This window comes from Enoplosus armatus, chromosome 6 (genome assembly GCF_043641665.1).
Source record: "Enoplosus armatus isolate fEnoArm2 chromosome 6, fEnoArm2.hap1, whole genome shotgun sequence".
Taxonomy (NCBI): domain Eukaryota; kingdom Metazoa; phylum Chordata; class Actinopteri; order Centrarchiformes; family Enoplosidae; genus Enoplosus; species Enoplosus armatus.
Window position 1 is genome coordinate 27,386,598 of NC_092185.1, and position 16,388 is coordinate 27,402,985.

The following is a 16,388-nucleotide window of genomic DNA, read 5'->3' on the forward strand; positions in this document are numbered from 1 at the left end:
AACCATGCAGTGGAATGTGCTAATATAGAACCCTTTTATTTTGTTCTATATAGGTCTTACAATATATTATTCATGCAAATCCATAAACAAGTGGAGCAAAGAACATAAAAATGACAAAAAAATGCTTCATTATAACATTTAAATAAAAAATAAAACCTCACTACATTTAGTTATTCCTTTAAAATACTGGCTATCAAATGACACAGTATGAGCTCAGTCATAGTAGTTTTCTTAGTTAAAAACTGAATTGTGGACTGTGGAGAGCTGCTTTGTAGGGAATTATAAGGAAGGTAAATATACAAATCCACGAACCTTGGAGGCCTTGTCTCTGTGTATGGTGGTCCCTCCAAAAACAAAGAGTTTGAGTTTGGCACTGACCACGGCTGCATTACTGACCCCATCTCTTAGAGGAGCCATCATAGTCCATTTATTACTGAGAGGGTCATACCGCTCGACCTGGGAAAATATTACACAGTGACACTTAAAGACATTTCACGTTTGATTTCACAAAAGACATAAGTCTTAGGAGGTTAAGGCTTTAAATCAGTGCTAATCTTAAACCATCAAACAGTGCAAAGATGCATGTGTCCAAGTTGAACCAAAGTCAGACCAGCAGCAGAGATTTCACCTAAGCTGTAAATACTTGTGCATATGTACACATAACTAGGTTTTAACATTTCTGAATATAGATAAAAAATTGTAAATTCTAAAACTACTCTCATAAAGAGGTCGATGTTTTTCTGACCTGTTTTAGGGAGACAGATGGAGAGGCAGGAAAAACTCCGGCTATGGCTGTATGACCTCCAACAACGTAGAGACTATTTTCCAACTCAGCTGAACCATGGCCAAACCTGGAGAAAAGAATACCCACATTATGTGTTTGTGTGTGTACTTTAGACAACACCAATATTGGTCTTTCACTAAAAATTGTATAGTGCAGTCTACCTCTTATATGGCTGAGATACCACTCTGACTGCAGCAGGTCAATATGCTTAAATGGTCATTATTTTTATAGACCATGTCTACAAGACAAACTGCGGTCACTGCCAAAGCGATGTCATTCATGTGGCACTACAGCCATTACGTTTAGTTGTACCATATACTCATTTTATAGTAGAGCGACTTGGCAGGCAAGCCATGAACTGTGACAAGCGTGATCAAGTAGACATTTGTGTTATGTTATCCCTGTTTATTATCTTGTTTATATCTCCAAAAAACGTTTTATTTTGTTTTAATTATGGATATTGTGCATATGCTAAAGAGTCGGAGTCACTTCATATCCTGGTAAACAAACAACAATGGATCATGAAGCTCTGGTTAACAAGAGACAGGAACAATAACTTTCTTGTCTGTGGTCAGTATGTGACAACTGCATTATTTGTCCATACCTTTGGTACATAGCAAAATGTTTAAGCAGGAAGAAATTCAATCCTATGTGCAACTAGCTGCCATTTCAGTGCACTCAGTTGCCATCTTAGATTGACTGCTGACATTGTGCTGCTCTAAGTAAAAATGAGTGACTGCCTTGCTTTGGTTGCATGTTAATCTCTCACTATGAACATGCTGTGTCATATAAAATAATTTAATGAATATAGTTCACAAGAACGGAAGGAATGATTTTCAGACGTAATAAAATTTGGTAACATCAAGTAACAACTAAGGAGTAATACAATTGTTAAAATTTCCATTTTATTCATTGTTGTCTTAAATACATATTTCTTCAGTTGAAAACTCAAACGCATGCTGTCCACCTGAGTGGACATGTGAAGAACTTTGAAATGAACGCTTGAAAAAAATGAAGTTACATTTTTTTTTCATGCCTAAAGAGAAATAAAAACACTTAGGAAAAAAATCCTGACTGAGGCTGTCATAATTCAAGCATGAAAGGGTTAAGTATAAATTCTAAGATTTGCTTGCATGCCAAGTTGTAGCATTTGCCTTTATTTCATTTTACAGGCTAAAATATTAGATAAGACAAAATAAGCAATAGATCAATTATTTATGAAAAGAAGTGTTACTTGTGGCCCAGCTTAATACAGTTAATTTATGACATTTTTTCAAATCCAACCAGTACAAAGGAGAAAGCACTTATGCTTCCTCAACAGCTGAGGTTGCATCTAAGCAAATGTCAGTAATGCTCCATCCAAGACTCTGACCTGAACAACTGCAGCCTTCCAGTCTGGTTTTGTCTCGTTCTGCTAATCGACACAACCAGGTGATGCCGTCGTAAATGACATGTTTAAAAGTGTTTCCACAGACAGACCCGACTTCAGCTGAACAATGTTGGCATACAGTTTGACACTAATCGTTGTCCATTTTCGTTACTAACCGGGAAACCCTAACAGTGGGTTCAGAAAACAGGCAGAAGGGTTAGGGTAACCCATTCATTCTTCCAATTATTCAATAACTGTCCTTTTTTCCAGAAGTAACTTGCATCACCACACTATTGTATTATCAAAGAGAATTTACTTAAATGTAATGGCATTTTCAGTGATTGTGCTTGGGTTGGTGAAGTTACAGTTACTGTTGGGGGGGTTAATGTAATTACATTTGTATTTATTGCAACCCTAACCTACGCAAAAAAACACTTTTGTGTCATATTTTAAGGGAAATAAACACTCAAGAAATAGTTATTGTTACTTCTTTTATTCTTTTATCTTAAAAATAAAACAGCAGAACTCTTGCATGGCGGCCTGCCACAGTCTTATTTGTCCTGCCACAGTTTCACCATAAACCGAAAATATTTTACACTTATAATAACATAAAAGATCTGCTTGTAACGTAACAAAATCCACAGCATTTATCCACTGGTCCAACGTTAACATTAACCAAAGACATTAGCTGTCAGTCTCCTCTGTACACTGACATATCTGGCTGCTTGTCGTGAAGAACGATGTATAACGTATAACATTATATCTAATTACCTAGTGTTAGCTATTTATTATTAGGGCATGGAGGCCTTATTGTTTCATCTCATGAAGTGGGTGTGTGTTTGTGGTATTGGATGGACCCAGTGCTGGTGGGCTATATATATATATATATATATATATAGCCCACCAGCACTATATATGAGAATAGGTTGTTACTATTCTGTTTACTATAATGTGACATTTGTAACTCACCTGGCTATTAGCATGGGAGCTCCTTTAGACCACTCTTCATGGACAGTGTCATAGATCCAGACGTCTTTAGACACTCCGTTCTCTGATCCCCTTCCTCCTGTCACGTAAACCTTACAGCCGATGGCACAAGCACTGAACTCCTTCCTGGGGCTGGGGAGGTCTGCCTTAGGTATGATCTCCTTGGCTTTATGGTCAACCTTAAAATGGATCAACCATAGCAATTATTTAATTTGCTGATGAACTGTGACTTAAAGCCAATACAAATACACACAAGTATTGTTTAGTCAACTGCTGTTCTCTTTCAAACATTCACTTGGGGGGACAGGGACATGCTCTCCCTACAAAAGGGATGATGCATCAGCTCATTCAAAAACCTCTTCTTGTTTTCCACTCAGAAAGCTAAATCTCTCGATACAACTGCTAACGGGACTATTGGCTTAACTGTCCACAGGTTGAGCTATCCACTCAATCTTCAGGCACTAATTCTTCCATGTTGTGTACGGTATCCTGATTCCTTCACCAAAGCAATCCAAGGTTTCAAGGAGAAGTGATATACTTTACCATTACTGCCTCCATACAGGCAAAAGGGGTAGAAGGTAGAAGGGTGCTTGCCGTCTGTGACCGGTGTCCAAACAGCTTGCCCCATCGTGGGTTTTGGGTTCTGTTTTGGATGCGCTGTCTCACTCACTCTTTGAGCTTTTAAATCAGGTAGATCTAAAAGTGGTCTCTCTTAAGACTGCTCTTTTGATGGCACTGGCATCTGCTAAGCGGGACAGCGATAGTCATGCATTCTCAGTGCACTCTGACTGTCTTCACTTTACTGTAGGAGATGCACGTGTGGTGCTACGGCATTTATACAGCTTTTATTCTGAAGAACCCTACTTTGGTGTGTGTCTCCCTTGACCAAGCAGCCATTTTCCCCCTCCTTTCTCCTCCTTGGAACAGGATCAGTTACATATATTGTGCCCAGCGCCTGCATTATGTATCTATGTGGACAAAAAACAGGGGTTTAGGACAACAGATCAGCTGTTCATGTCATGGGCAAAACCTCATACTTATAAGCCCATCACAAAACAACGGCTTTCTAATTGGATAGTTGGGGCCATCTCTTGGGCCTACAGCAGCAAGGGGTTTCGGGCCCCAACTGGTCTACGTGCTCACTTTACGAGAGAGATGGCGACATCCTGGGCCCTGTTTAGAGGCACTGTGCTCCCTTTGGTACATACCGTGCTGAGTTTGGGCTCCTCTGAAGGTCACAATTGTCAGCCTAATGATTTACTGCTGGTCTTCGAGATATGCTTGTCTGGCAATACGGGAGCCAGTATAACCCCATAGTGAGATACATAGTGAATGTTTGAAAGTGAACTTTAGGTGACAGAGGTCACTTCAGTTCTCTGATAACATGAGTGAGCCATCTCACCAGACCAACCATCTTGTATGAAGCAAGGAAGGGGTGTGAGTATTTTGAATGAGCTGATGACACTGCATCATCCCTTTTGTAGAGAAAGGATGTCCCTCCTCTTGATGCAGTTGTCACGACTGTCAGCCAATGGGGCTGGCGTAACAGTATTGGACTCTCATCTCATCTAGATACACAGTGCACGATTTGGTACAAAAACTATACAGATTTGTGACAATACGAAACACTGTAATTCAAAGCCAATTCAGCTGATTAGGATTTTATATTTTTGCTTTGTAATCAGGGTTCAATATCAACTTTTTGGTCTACCTGCCAATGGCTGGCCAAAATATTCAACCGGCCATAAAACAGCATAAGATATGATATATAGTGATATAGCATTTCTTTTGCAACGACAGGTTTGCTGGGGGGCAGTGTTACTGGAGGGTGTCACTGTCATTTTTTTATGTAAAAACATTTCATTTTTTTCCAGCTTTACAAATGTGAGGATTTCGAATGGATACTCGAACGATATAATACATAATAGTCAAGTCAAGGCATTTTTTTGCATTGAGTACTTTTACTTTTAATATTTTAAGTGGCCTACATTTTCTTCATTATACTTACATACTTTTATTTAAGTAACATTTTCAGTGCATGAGTATTTTGACAGTGTAGTATAAGTGCATGTGGATAGGAATCATGTTGAGAGGAGTCAAACAAAACCACCAACCTGCTAATTAATGGCTAGCCTACTCTATTCCCTGAGCTGCAGCCGCCCCTGGAGTTGAACCAACCAATTGTGATTGTATGAGTGGTGTAAGATGCATACCATCTTACACCCCTAGGCCAAAAGGACATTATAAATACAATAGTGGTGAATGGGTCTAAATAGTTTAGCTGCTGTGTGTAATCTGGCACAAGCAGGAATTGAACTCAATAATAACAGTGAGGAGTATTCTCTACTACCTGAGCTAATGCCACCCATTTAATAACATGTAACCAGGAATGGTAGCTAGGATTAAATACAAAACACTGCAAGTGGATGAATATGTACTTTAAGCCAAGCCAACAGGACACCTTATACTTCATACAGCTTAGTATCTTGTAACACATGAAAATAGGTCATCCAAGTATAAAAGGACTGTGTGTCCGTCTGTCACCTGGTATATCTTGTCACACATGAAGGTCTGGCCTCCCAGTATAAGCAGAGTGTGTCCTGCCTTACGTGGTCGAGCGCATGGACTAGTCACTACTCCATCATTCTGAAGGATTTTCTTCTTACACTGCATTGCCTCTTCTACTATTGACCTGCAGAGGAGAGTTAAAACATGGACTCAGAGATGAAGAGACATTTGTTTAATGTGTTTACTAAAAGCTTGGCCTAGTTCTTTATTAGCCACAGCTGCTAACATGTCTGAATGTCAACAAGTCTCCTTTAAAAACAAGTAACATCTTTTACAGGCTCATCAGATCAGTTGCCCAAATGGAACAGCTCCTCTGAACTCAACACTGAAATACTTGAGGAAAGAGGAGGAGAGGAGAGAAGAGGAATGACACAGACAGATGTGTCATTTTCTTTGGCACGTGCATTGACTGTATGCCACTTCTTGGACAGCTGCTCTTTTGAAGAAGGCAGTCAATCACATGCTAAAATCAGACTGTGATTCAGTGTTTTTTTCTAATCTTATACAGAACAATGTGAAATAAAGAGAACAGAATACAGACGAACACCAGAGCTTTTTAAGGATTTGGAAGGTGGACGATGGAAGGCCCCTGACACAGCCTACCTGCTCCTCTTGTCAGCCATTATTAGCTCTTCACAGGCTACAGCCTCCAGCAGACATTCAGATGGCAGCAGAGCCAACCTGATGCCCCTCAGCAGCTCTGGTAAATGGTGATGCCGACCTTCCAAGTCATATCGAACCCACCGCATCACGGAGTTAAACACAACCTGCCACAAGCCAAAATAAATCATAAACATCAAATATGCAAAAAGAAGCATTTAGCTGGTCTGGTTACTGTTGCTATCACCCCATCCTTTGCAGCTTTAATGGATAGAACTAAATGCATCTGTAAACACAAAAATGTTTTTAAATGATTACTGGTTTTCAATAACCATGGGCAAATAATTTGAGATTATTAGGGAAAGAAATGGGGCAAATAAATTGGTGAATCCCTTGCATGTGTGGGACGGCTAATCAGGAAGCCTTAGCATAAACAGTTTTACTAAAGAAGATTAAAAAAGGAATGAAAAAGGGAGGACAGAAATTTACAAAAGAAAGAGGATCACTCACCTGTTCATCTTCTATCTCCAGCTCATCACTAAGAATCAGCTCCAGCAGTTTCTCTTTAGACAGACCATAGAAATCCTCTGATTCTCTTACCTAAAGGACAAACACTTCAATTACAACCGTTGTACATTAAACCTGTAAATTATAATATCTGCTACACATGGATCTTCTCTTGAAACATCTACTGTATGTCTACATTTCAGCAGCTAACTCTACTTAAGTGATGAAGGGGAGATAATGATTGAGGGAGGACCACTGGCAAACTTTAATGTAGTCGTCTTGGTACCGAGCAGAGTCGAGTCAAAGACTTGTCTCTCCTGTACTGTTTTGTTTTCCCACATGGTTTACAAATGTTTAAAAGGATGAAGACGTCAATATACTGCAAAACAGTTGATGATTAGAGCTGCTGCATCCAACAAACATATCACATATATTACAGATCCAATTGATTAAACACTATTTCACTCAATTTTACTAACAGGGAAAGTCACAGCCAAGTCAATCCAGTCAAACCACTGAAAGATGGATATTACAAAATAGTGAACAAAGTATTTCCCCCTCATGCTTTCATATCCACACACACGCCAAGTTTGTTTTCAATTTCATCATCCAGCAATGGTAAAAGCTGAAGCAAATCTGTGTGAAGTGCCTCTCATAAAGTTTATTCAGTCTCGACTTCACTTTCAAATTACAGTTTTTTTCCCCAATGAATCCTGGTGGTATTAAGGACATTACAAGGCTTGATAAGCAGTACATCAGACAAATTTGTCAGCCTATCACAGTTGGTTGTGGTGGGTACTGCTTGCTCATCTCACCTCAGGCCCATTCCGTCCCTTCAGAAACGTTAAGGTGACATCGACAACACTAAGTCCATGTTTTTCTACAGGAGAAAGGTCAACCAAACCAGTAGTTGTAGAATAAACGTTCACAACTCAGAAACTGGCTGGCAGTCTATGTAAAGTACATGTGGCTGACCCACCGACCCCATTAAGCAAGTATAAATTGATGGACACCAGTATATGATTTAATGCAAGAAGCCAAAAAACGTCAAAAAACAAGTCATCTTCACCGTCTCATAGTGTAACAGACACATCCTCCACGATAGCTCATAGAGTCTTTTACACTGATGAGCGTCTGACAACAGCATCATCCCCAGGCAGTTGGAGGAGTGCAGGTTTTTTTCTAAAAACTCTGCTGCTGCGTCCCGGATGTCATGAAACTGTAACATGTCGCCCGCCTCTAACAATGACTCAGCATTCTCCTCGTTTATGATGACTCGAGAAGAATAGGCAAAGTCCAGCAGAAGCTCCAAGACCTGGAAGAGCATAGAATTAGAGTTAACCACTGACATTATAGTATGCACAACTACATGACACAATGACTAATTCTAAGGCAAGTTATCTGACCATATCACATAGCCAAGTTACTCATACATTTCCAACTAAGAAAAAAAAACGAGCGGGGGGCAACAAGTTGTTTCCCCGCTGAGGGATCAATAAAGGATTATCTTATCTAAATAAAGGATTATTTTAAAACATGATTATGTATGATCAATCTCAATCAATCAAGTTTAGTTGTCACATGTAATCATAAAATCCTAGTGGGGTAGAGGCAGGAAAGGTAGAAGCTCTTCCTGAGCTTCTCAGTGTTGGTTTGGCGTGTCCAGTACCTTCTTCCCAACCACAGCAGAGAGAAATTCACTTTTATTTATATACCGTCAAATCACAACAAAAGTCATCTCATGACACTTTACAAACAGAGCAGGTCTAGACGGACTTTTTATAATGTTATTACAGAGACCCAACAGTTCCCACCATGAGCAAGCACTTTGGCGACAGTGGCAAGGAAAAACTTCCTTTTAAGAGGCAGAAACCTCAAGCAGAACCATTATAGTAGTAATAGTTATCTGGGTGGTTGGGATCCTTAATGATTTTCCTAGCCTTATTCTTGCAGCGCGTGGTGTAAATATCCTTTAGGCAGGGTAGATAATGTACGTTCAGCTGAACAAACCACTCTTTACAGGGCCTCGGGCCTGTTCGGTGCCGTTTCTGTACCAGGCAATGATGTTCCCTGTCAGGATGCTCTCAGTGGTGCGGGGGTAGAAATTCCTCATTATTTGAGGGGATACCCGGAATTTCCTCAAGTGTCTGAGGTTAAACAGTCTCTCTCTCTCTCCTCTCTATCTGGGACCCTTTGATATTAAGGAGGACGAAGTTCCTTTCCTGCTTCTTCACGAAGTCCACTATCAGCTCCTTAGTCTTGCTGACGTTCAGGAGTAGGTTGTCCTGACACCAGCGGGTCAGGTCCTCTACTTCAATTCAATTCAATTCAATTTTATTTATATAGCGCCAAATCACAACAAAGTCATCTCATGACACTTTACAAAATAGAGCAGGTCTAGACCGACTCTTTATAATGTTATTACAGAGACCCAACAGTTCCCACCATGAGCAAGCACTTTGGCGACAGTGGCAAGGAAAAACTTCCTTTTAAGAGGCAGAAACCTTGAGCAGAACCAGACTCTAGGTGGGCGGTCATCTGCTTTGACCGGTTGGGTTTTAGGGAGAGAGAGAGAGAGAGAGAGAGAGACAGAGACAGAGAGATAGACATAGAGACACAGATAGACAGACAGACAGACAGACAGACAGACAGATAGGTAGGCAAAGATGTATGGCAGCACTAACAGTAGAAATAGCTGTAATATTAGCTGAGATTAATAATAGGAGCTTTAATAGTGACAGAACTACGACTAAACATAATAACTGTAGTGATGAGAGTCAGGCAGGCCCATGGCGGCAGCAGCACCCAGGCGTACCAGGACCACGATCCACAGCGACCTACGAGTCGACAAAGCACAAAGAAACTCCGGGGAAGAAATAAAGTTAGTAACATGCATTGGACTGTGATGAATGTGCAAAGATGAAGAGGGAGAGGAGGAAAGCTCAGTGCATCATGGGAAGTCCCCCGGCAGTGTAGGCCTATAGCAGCATAACTAGGGGGCTGGTCCAGGCAGGCCTGAGCCAGCCCTTAACTATAAGCGTTATCAAAAAGCAAAGTTTTAAGCCTACTCTTAAAAGTAGAGAGTGTGTCTGCCTCCCGGACCCAAACTGGGAGCCGATTCCACAGGAGAGGAGCTTGATAGCTGAAGGCTCTGGCTCCTGTTCTGTTTTTGGAGACTCTAGGAACCACAAGCAGCCCTGCATTCTGGGAGCGGAGTGCTCTAGTGGGGTAATAAGGCACTATGAGCTCTTTAAGATATGATGGTGCCTGACCAGTAAGAGCTTTGTAGGTGAGGAGAAGGATTTTAAACTCTATTCTAACTCTATTCTAGATTTTACAGGGAGCCAGTGCAGAGAAGCTAATACAGGAGAAATATGATCTCTTTTCCTGGTTCCTGTCAGTACACGTGCTGCAGCATTCTGGATCAGCTGGAGAGTCCTCAGGGACTTATTGGGACAGCCTGATAATAAGGAATTGCAATAATCCAGCCTAGACGTGACAAATGCATGGACTAATTTTTCTGCATCTGTTTGAGACAGGATCTTCCTGATTTTTGCAATATTACGGAGGTGAAAAAAGGCAGTCCGTGAAGTTTGTTTTACGTGGGAGTTAAAGGACATGTCCTGATCAAAGACAACTCCGAGATTCCTCACGGTGGCGCTGGAGGCCAGGGCAATGCCATCTAGGGTAACAATATCCTTAGATATTGTATTTCTGAGGTGTTCAGGGCCAAGAACAATAACTTCTGTCTTGTCTGAGTTCAACATCAGATAATTACAGGTCATCCAGGTCTTTATGTCCTTAAGGCATGCTTGGAGGTTGGCTAACTGATGAGGTTCTTCTGGCTTGATCGATAAATATAGCTGGGTATCATCTGCATAGCAATGAAAATGTATGGAGTGTTTTCTAATAATATTCCCTAAAGGAAGCATATATAAGGTGAATAGTATTGGTCCAAGCACAGAACCTTGTGGAACTCCATGACTGACTTTGGCGTACATGGAGGATTCATCGTTAACATGTACAAACTGAGATCGATCTGATAAATACGACTTAAACCAGCTTAGTGCGGTTCCTTTGATGCCAATTAAATGTTCCAGTCTCTGTAATAGGATATGATGGTCAATGGTGTCGAATGCAGCACTAAGATCTAACAAAACAAGTATAGAGACAAGTCCTTTGTCTGATGCAGTGAGAAGGTCATTTGTAACTTTCACCAGTGCCGTCTCTGTGCTATGATGAGCTCTGAAACCTGACTGAAAGTCCTCAAGCAATCTATTGTCATGTAGAAAGTCACACAGCTGGTTGGCGACTGCTTTCTCAAGGATCTTGGAGAGAAAGGGGAGGTTAGATATAGGTCTATAGTTGGCTAAAACCTCTGGATCAAGTGTGGTCTTTTTAAGAAGAGGTTTAATTACAGCAACTTTAAAGGACTGTGGTACGTAGCCTGTTAATAAAGACAGATTGATCATGTCTAGTAAAGAAGTGCTGACTAAAGGTAAAACCTCTTTGAGCAGCCAGGTTGGGATGGGGTCTAAGAGACAAGTTGATGGCTTAGATGAAGAGATAGTTTTAGTAATTTGGTGAAGGTCAATGGGAGAAAAGCAATCTAAATATACATCAGGTTTTACAGCTATTTCTGAGATTCCTGTGTTTGAAGGTAAGGTACCACCTGAAGACAGGAGGTGATCAATTCTGTCTCTAATAGTTACAATTTTATCATTAAAGAAGCTCATGAAGTCATTACTGCTGAGGCTTATAGGAATACATGGCTCAATAGAGCTGTGACTCTCTGTCAGCCTGGCTACAGTGCTGAAGAGAAACCTGGGGTTGTTCTTGTCCTCTTCTATTAATGTTGAGTAATAGGCTGCTCTGGCTTTACAGAGGGCCTTCCTATAAGTTCTAAGACTATCTTGCCCAATTAAACGTGATTCCTCTAGTTTGGTGGAGCGCCATTTCCTTTCAAGTTTCTGCACTGTTTGCTTTAATTTGCGGGTTTGGGTGTTATACCATGGAGCTGACTTTCTTTGTTTTATTATCTTCTTTTTAAGAGGGGCAATAGAGTCAAGTGTCAATCGCATTGAGCCTGCAGCACTGTCAACAACATTGTCTATTTGAGAGGGACGAAGGTTAGCATAGGAGTCCTCAGTTGTATTGAGACATGGCATTGAATTTAATGCCGATGGAATCACTTCCTTAAATTTAGCTACAGCACTATCAGATAGATATCTGGTGTAGACTTTTTTGCCTAATGGCGTGTAGTCCAGTAATAGGAATTCAAAAGTTATTAAATAATGGTCCGATAACAAAGGATTCTGTGGAAAGACAGTTAGATGTTCAATTTCAAGTCCATATGTCAGAACCAGGTCGAGGGTGTGATTAAAACAGTGAGTGGGTTTCTGTACCCTCTGACAGAAGCCAATCGAATCCAATAAAGAGGTAAATGCAGTACCAAGGCTATCCTTATCAACATCCACATGAATATTAAAATCCCCTATGATAATGACTTTGTCTGTTTTAAGGACTAAACCTGATAAAAACTCTGAGAATTCAGATAAGAATTCAGAGTATGGACCTGGAGCGCGATAGACTATAACGAATAAGACTGGCTTCAGTGTTTTCCAGATTGGGAGTGAGAGACTCATAACGAGGCTTTCAAATTAGTTATAATCTAGTTTAGGTCTAGAGTTCATCAACAGGCTTGAGTCAAAGATGGCTGCAACTCCACCTCCTCGGCCAGTGCCTCGAGGGATGTGAGTATTAGTATGACTGGGCGGAGTGGATTCATTCAGGCTGACATACTCTTCATGACACAGCCAGGTTTCTGTCAGACACAGTAGATCAATATGATTCTCTGATATTAGCTCGTTTACTAATACAGCTTTAGATGACAGAGATCTGATATTTAACAGTCCGCACTTAATTTTCCTATTGTTTTGGCCTATAGCAGTAGTGGTCTTAATTTTTATTAAGTTTTTATTAATGACTCCTCTCCTGTTTAACTTTGGTTGAATTAATTTAAGTGGTCGGGGGGCAGACACAGTCATTATGGGGTTTTGGGTGGGTAACTTCCTTTCATTATTATCTATTATTATCTATGATCAGGCCCATCACAGCTGTGTAGTCCGGAAACTTGATGATGGCGTTGGAGTTGAAAGTGACTACACAGTCGTGTACCACCTGGGGTCTGCTCATCAGGAAGTCAAGGATCCACATGCACAGTGAGGTGTTTAATCTCAAGTCCTTGAACTTTGTTGAATAATGAAAAATGGCTTCATTGGAAATGGCTTATCACAGCTGAAATCTGTGAAAAAACACTTGAAGCGAAAGCATTCCAGAGCTCTTTGGCAAGATGGCAGAGCAAGACAGCACCGCAATTGCGTCACACCAACTCACGTTATGCAAATCAACGTATTTCCATAATCCATTACTTTGATGAGTCGCCCCAGCCCTATCACAGATACAGATTGATAGAGTGACAAGTTAAAGGAAAAACATGAATATGTGGAAAACCACAACGAATGCATCCGTTTTCATTTTGGTTTCTGTGTGTGTGTGTGTGTGTGTGTGTGTGTGTGTGTGTGTGTGTGTGATGGCTGTGATACAGTTGGTTACATGTGCGGGGTTGGCCCCTCACCACATGAGTGAACAAAGAGAGGCCTACATGTAAAAATGAAAGCCTAAATCTCACCACGTGGAGAAACAAAGGACATGCTGACAGATCTCGCAAAATCACACCTGATTTGATTTGATTTGAATCCAAATCAACGGATTTCATTGAATGGGACCCACTGGAACTCAGGGGAGTTCCATGATGTCACCAAAAATGATCAGCCGCACACCTTTCCACAGCGCCTTTCCAACTGCAACATCCCTGGTTCATGTGTGGCTAAGGACCTTTGTTACATGTCATTCTCCATCTTCCTTTCTCCCCTCAGTTCCCGTCATCTCTATACTTTCAACTGTCTAATAAAGTCATAAAAGAATCCAAGCACTGGGCCCATTTGCAAACAGTGGACAAGTGACTGTCGGCACAGTGGAAAGTCTAGGTGTAGCGATATAAACAGGACAGAATTTGTAGACCACTTGAAACCCAGACTGGTTTTACAGGCTGCTAGACATAGATTTCAGGTTGGTTTTATAAAAATGTTAGAAACACAACTCTTTGAATGCATTCATCCAAAGACCTTTCTGATGCAATTTAATATTGCAGCACTTTGTTTGAAGCACACAGAAGCTTTCATGTTCAATAGGAAATATACAGTATAATTGTCTTCAGTAACAGTGGTAGTACCTCAGGGTGTATACTGTCTCTGAAATTGACATCACTGTCCAGACTTTCTCGTAGCCCTCCGCTGAACATTGCCTCAAAATAACAACTGCACGCTGCCAAGACAGCCCTGCAAGACACAAACACAGCTTTTTGTCAGTGACCAAAAATGTCAAGGTCATAGATCCAGAGGTTATAAAGATGAAAGCACAAAGAGAATGTAAAAACTCTCTAGAAAAGTTTGTTGTTGTTGCTCTCTGTTGTGGTAGTGGGATGATTGTGTCTGTTGAAAGTTACCAGTAAAATGTTCAAATGTTGTCAGCGTATGTTTACCTGTGGCATGGGAAGGAGCGATCCCCAGCCCACAGAGTGACATCAGTGAACATGCACTGTTTCCTCATTGTGTTCAGGTGGGTCAGGACACTGTCAGGATGTGAAGGCTTGTGGAACAGTGAGATGTTCATGGAGCCTGTGCTGGTGCGGGATTTACGATTCTCATGAACAGTCACCGACATGGCGGCTTCGTTTGGCACCTCCAGGAAGTCACTTGGAACAATTTCTCCAACTGTTCAATAACAACATGGACAAAAAAAAAGGAAAATAAGTCACACTGTTGGATCAACAGCAATTATACCTTATGTATGAATGTATACATTTCAGATGTGGTCAACAAGCACACCACATTAACTTGCATGATTAAACCTGGAAATTAAAGGGTGTAATCCCAACAACACACACAACAATAACAGTAAAAGAAGCTGAGCTCTGAGACTAAAGGTGTCCTGTACCCCTTTGTGAGAGACACCATGAATTCTCAAACTCCAAGCAAGACGGAACAAACACAAGAAGAAGAAACACTCACAACTGTCTGACCTCTTTATTTCTCTTTTCCATCTTCCCAAATCTCTCCTCTTCTCTGTTTTTGGCTTGTACTAACTCTTTCCTATACCGCCTTTGAATCTAGTTTGACTCTCCATCTACTTTCTTCTTTACTATTACTAAACTTTTTTTAAATCTAGAATGGAATTCTTTGTCTTTTCATCTCTTCAACATTTCTCATCTCAGTATCCAGGATTCATCATCAGTTTCTACGAATCCTAGGACACCAGAGACCTGTGAATGAATTTCCCTATGTGGACATTAAAGAACATCTATATATCTAAATTGAATGGTATTTGAATGGTATTTGTAGGCAGTAAACTTTTACACTATTGAATTCAGCTGGAGATACAGTATACCAACTTCAAGCAAGACAATGTCATGTTCATTCACACAGTATGATGAAATTAAAACACCCTTCTAGTTTTGAAGATGTAAAAAAGTTAGTTAAGTTACTGTACAATTAATTTACTCACTAATTTTTATGTATGAATTATTTAAGGCCCTTATATTAAGATTACTTTCAGGTTATAATTTGTTTTGTCTATGATTGTTTAACACCTACGGATACACACTCTATTCACAAAAGAAAAAAAATATTGCCTCATAATTACAACTTCCATATCTCATAATTATGAGAGAAAATCTCCAATTACAATCAGGTGTTACACCATGGCCTGATTAAGATATTCAGCTGTATTGCTCAAAAAAATTAAAGGAACACTTTTTAATCAGAGTATAGCATCAAGTTAATTAAACTTCTGGGATATTGATCTGGTCAGTTAAGTTGCAGAGGGGGTTGTTAATCAGTTTCAGCTGCTTTGGTGTTAATGAAATTAACAACAGGTGCACTAGAGGGGCAACAATGAGACGACCCCCAAAACAGGAATGGTTTTCCAGGTGGAGGCCACTGACATTTTTCCCTCCTCATCTTTTCTGACTATTTTTCACTAGTTTTGCATTTGGCTAGGGTCATTGTCACTACTGGTAACATCAGGCGATACCTAGACCCTACAGAGGTTGCACAGGCAGTCCAACTCCTCCAGGATGGCACATCAATACGTGCCATTGCCAGAAGGTTTGCTGTATCTCCCAGCACAGTCTCAAGAGCATGGAGGAGATTCCAGGAGACAGGCAGTTACTCTAGGAGAGCTGGACAGGGCCGCAGAAGGTCCTTAACCCATCAGCAGGACCGGTAGGAACAGGAACAGGATGAGCACTGCCAGAGCCCTACAAAATGACCTCCAGCAGGCCACTGGTGTGAATGTCTCTGACCAAACAATCAGAAACAGACTTCATGAGGGTGGCCTGAGGGCCCGACGTTCTCTAGTGGGCCCTGTGCTCACTGCCCGGCACCGTGGAGTTCGATTGGCATTTGCCATAGAACACCAGAATTGGCAAGTCCCCCACTGGCGCCCTGTGCT

At 40.9% G+C, this 16,388-nt stretch overlaps 1 protein-coding gene across 1 annotated transcript in view; it reads right to left on the reverse strand.

Moving 5' to 3' along the window:
• enc2 (ectodermal-neural cortex 2) overlaps window positions 1–16,388 on the reverse strand; it is a 47,330-nt gene that overhangs the window by 10,753 nt on the left and 20,189 nt on the right. The window contains exons 2-10 of the mRNA XM_070907200.1: window positions 14,419–14,650; window positions 14,110–14,215; window positions 7,885–8,130; window positions 6,819–6,908; window positions 6,312–6,475; window positions 5,685–5,832; window positions 3,123–3,319; window positions 746–851; window positions 313–456 (exon numbers count right to left, since the gene is read on the reverse strand). Of these exons, the coding sequence (XP_070763301.1) occupies window positions 313–456; window positions 746–851; window positions 3,123–3,319; window positions 5,685–5,832; window positions 6,312–6,475; window positions 6,819–6,908; window positions 7,885–8,130; window positions 14,110–14,215; window positions 14,419–14,600 (1,383 nt within the window). The 5' untranslated portion in view covers window positions 14,601–14,650. The remainder of the gene's footprint in view (window positions 1–312; window positions 457–745; window positions 852–3,122; window positions 3,320–5,684; window positions 5,833–6,311; window positions 6,476–6,818; window positions 6,909–7,884; window positions 8,131–14,109; window positions 14,216–14,418; window positions 14,651–16,388) is intronic.